Source organism: Coptis chinensis, chromosome 3 (genome assembly GCF_015680905.1).
Source record: "Coptis chinensis isolate HL-2020 chromosome 3, ASM1568090v1, whole genome shotgun sequence".
Lineage (NCBI taxonomy): Eukaryota > Viridiplantae > Streptophyta > Magnoliopsida > Ranunculales > Ranunculaceae > Coptis > Coptis chinensis.
Window position 1 is genome coordinate 6,702,701 of NC_141458.1, and position 4,026 is coordinate 6,706,726.

A 4,026-nucleotide genomic window follows, 5' to 3' on the forward strand; every position below is an offset into this window, starting at 1 on the left:
TTCTCGAGTTTTAGTCAATAAGAGTTTGTTTTGATTCAACTCCCTTACTGCCTTATGTACTAGATTGATACTTTTGAGATATATTTCCTCTATGTATGGGTGTTTCAGTTCTAAATGGCAATCCTAGCAGCTTATTTTATGTAGTTTAGTTTAAGAGTTTTGTAGTAATATTGTATATCTTGGTTTGTTTGTTTTTTCGGTTGGCTTGGTCTTATTTCACTTTTGCGTAACATTTTAACTTGTCTCATACTCATTTCTTTTTTGAAGAACAAGGTGATACAAATATTGCTCAAGGCACAAGCAACAACCAAAATGTTCATTCTAACATTGGTGAAGCAGTTGCATGTCCCAATTCTTTAACCAGCATGTGCAGACTACCTGATTTAAATGAAGATGTTCATCCTGAAGTGAGTGGATCGTCTGACCTTGACTCCTTTAGCTTTCAAGAACTCATTAACGAGGCTAAAGAGAAAATGAAGAGAAGCAGAAAAAAAAAATACTAGGTCAGAGATAATTCTAAAAGATGAAGAAATCGAGCATAAGTGGGAAAATATTTTACGTGACTTTAATCCTTTGATCTGTGATATGATTAAAGATTTGGTTGAGGTAACCCCGGATGGGCATTGTGGTTATAGATCCATAGCTACACTACTAGGATATACAGATGATTTAGCATGGCGGACAGTAAGGGGTCTTATACTGGAAGAGTTGATGCAGTATGCAGATTACTATACAGAGGTGTACGGTAATGACGGGTTTGAAAACCACAAAAGAAACTTAGAGTATACCAAGTCTTCTACAGTGAATGAGAAAGAATGGCTTGATCTCCCGGCAAGTGCTTTTAATTTTGTTTTTGTCACCATAGCGCTGCGGCAATTAGGTGTCACGTACTTTCCGTTGAGGACAGGTCTAGAAAAAATGTTCCTGATAATCGCCATTTTCCACATAAACAAAGGACATTTTGTGCCGGTTATGTTAAAGGATATTGTTCCTCTATCTCCGGTTTGGCGAGATTGGCAGTCTGTTAGATGGCCAGAAGCAGCAGTGTGGGAAACTGTTTTGAAAGGAAAATTGGGCAGGTGGGCCGGATCGGTTCCGATCAATATGTAGAACCTACAATATGCTTATCCATATTAGTTTTAGCTGTTGGATAGAAAAATAAAATAGTTAGTTGTAATTTCTCAAGAATTACTCTGTGCTTATTTCATTATAGAACATGGTTTATGACAATATTGAGGTTTAGTTGTTGGCAATATGTATGGCTTATGGCAATATAGTTGTTGGCAATATGAGGTTTTGAGTGTCAACATAACAAAGATCTCTTAATATAGATATACTTAACTGCGTAGTTACTATGGAAGATAGACCTGCAATTCACCATTTTGCTGTTTCTGTTGATGCCCCTTTAATTTTTTTTCCGTCGTCTATGATGGGAAGTGAAGTGAAGTGTTGATTCTTTGAAATATAAGAAAGACTGGAGAGTGATTATGAGGTGAAGGCAGTCGCTTATGATAGAACAAATAGTCGACAAAAAGAGAAGTGGAGGTGGGAGATCATTTGCCACTGACATAATTTGGATTTCATAATTGAGCACATTCTAAGACCAATGTCACAGTGATCTGAACTTGAATTTAACAGGGAGAACAAGAGTGCCCACTTTCAATGAAATACAGAGCTCTGTATGTAACAATAAACATACTATATATGGTGGCATGGATCACGCTTATATGCAAAATCCTGCACTAAAACTACATAACTATAGAAGCAAGCACTCTTCTTAGCTAAGTTCATTATAACGACACAAAGAGCAATAGAAAGAGGAGGATCAATGGTGAGGAAAACATCTCAAAAGATAAAAGACACTTTTCTTGTATCATGATATTAGACCCAGATGGATTCGAACCATCAACCTCTCAACAAGTGAGCACTCTTTCCATTTTGAGCTTATGGATCCACTAATAGCAAACACAAGGAAACAAACATTTATTTTGATAAAGTAAAGGGTCCGGTTCCTAGGACTCAACTTTATTTGACTCAAGTTTTACGCATTTTTCTAACTCTTTGATCTTCTTAATCTAACGGTACAAAATTTTAACATGATAAGCATTTTAAGCATGACGTCATGTAGGTCCGTTATCATCTCTTTCCTTCTATACTCGTCAAAAGCTCTTCTCATCCTCACTCATCACTCTTAAGTCTCCATTGATTTAAAAAAAAAAAAAAAAAAAAACAAACAAACAAACAAACGAATTGTCTCTCGATTGAATATCTGTTAGTTTCAATATATTGAAACCAAGAATGCAATATGCTTCAAGTTTAGATCGCTTATGTTGAAAATTATTCTCCAATCCCACCTCATAAACCTCCATAGAAAGCAAAAAGATTCATTGAGTTAATTAAACAAAGAATATCCAACGATGCAAAACAATGAAGAAAATTCACGATTTCGCATTAACTTCAATCAAAAGAAAGTATATGGCTACTTCATCTAAATTCATATGGCATTGCTCACTAGAGTTTTGTTTATACCAACAGGGCAGCATAAGCATTATCTCTCAATGCTTAATTCGCAATATACCCTACCTTCCATTTAAGTTACATGTCTTATATCCGACACAGTGATGTGGCAGATGATACATGTCATGTATCATTGTGTAAAAAGGTGATACATGACATATATCTTTTTACACAATGATACATGATGATACATGACATGTATAATCTGCCACGTCACTGTGTCGGATGAAGACGAAAAAACACGTCGGATGAAGACAAACAAACCATACAAATTGAAGTAAGTAAAATTGGTGAGTCCTGTTTCGACTCCCACATACATGGCAAATGTCCATTAGTAGGGGTCTCCATTTTATTCATTTAATCGACAGGGCTAAAGCCCAATTTGCAATACCATGGATCAATGTACAGGCCCATTAACTCATGTGTCTAAGGCTGAACCTTAGCCACATGGCTTGGCACTAATGTACATTGATTTATGTCCAGATTCATTTATTATCAAAGAGATAATTATCAGTTGACAGTTATATTCTATCACGATTACTCAAGATACGAGAATACTTGAGCTACAAGGACTCCCTACTCTACCTATATAAATACCAAACTATTTTTCATAAGGAACTACGTGGAAACTTGATCCCTAGATAATAGATCTTGGGTATGTAGGCAGCCATTATTTGGTTCAGTTTCATCTCCCCCAACATCAAATTCCTCTATTTCTTAGTGTGTTCTTTACCATTGCTCTCGTTGTGTTGAAGCAGTTTACTGCCGAAACATAATTGGCGCCATCTATGGGGAATTTAGAATTCATTATCACGTGAAACAATCAAGATGGTAAGCACAAGAAGTAGACCAAATAGTCGACATATTCCTCTTGCTAATAGGATTCGCAACCCTCGAAATTCAAATCGGCCAATGCAAGAACCGTTGAATAATCAAGTTGCTCCTAGTGGTAGGATCAATTCTCAACATCCAACCATAATAACCGCTTTACCGCACCGCCTAATATCTAATATGGTTGGCGTGAGTTATGACGAGTCAAAAATTTAAAATAGAAACTTGAGAAGGAAGCTAGCAAAGAGGCAAAGCCTGGTGGACGAGGCTGCAAATTCAACAACATCAGGCCACCACGAAGGGACGCAGGCCATTCCAGTGTATGGGACCGTCTTGAAGATCCACTTCATTGTCCTCAACAACGTGTTATTTCTCAAACACAATCAACCAGTGCACACTCTAAGAGTAATGACCCTATTACCCGTACTTATGGGGAGAATCGGATTGGCAGGGATAACTACTACTTTAGACATGTCCGATCTCAAATAGAAGATTTACCTCTGAGAAGCAATTTCAGGGAAGACCGCCATCCGAGATATGTCCGACATGACTAGGAAGGTGGGCATGCATCCCAGACAAGAGCAACAAAACATGGAGAAGTGGTATAATTATACCGACCACCCGGCCAAGGGTGACTACCAGCCTAGACAGGCTGGTTACAGGGATAGACAAAGACAA

At 37.5% G+C, this 4,026-nt stretch overlaps 1 protein-coding gene across 1 annotated transcript; it reads left to right on the plus strand.

Annotated features, from left to right (window-relative positions):
• Window positions 1–585: 585 nt before the first annotated feature.
• LOC147507584 (uncharacterized) lies at window positions 586–1,110 on the plus strand. The gene has a single exon (XM_086596337.1). It carries the CDS (start codon window positions 586–588, stop codon window positions 1,108–1,110), a length of 525 nt encoding a protein of 174 aa, XP_086452463.1.
• Window positions 1,111–4,026: the final 2,916 nt, after the last annotated feature.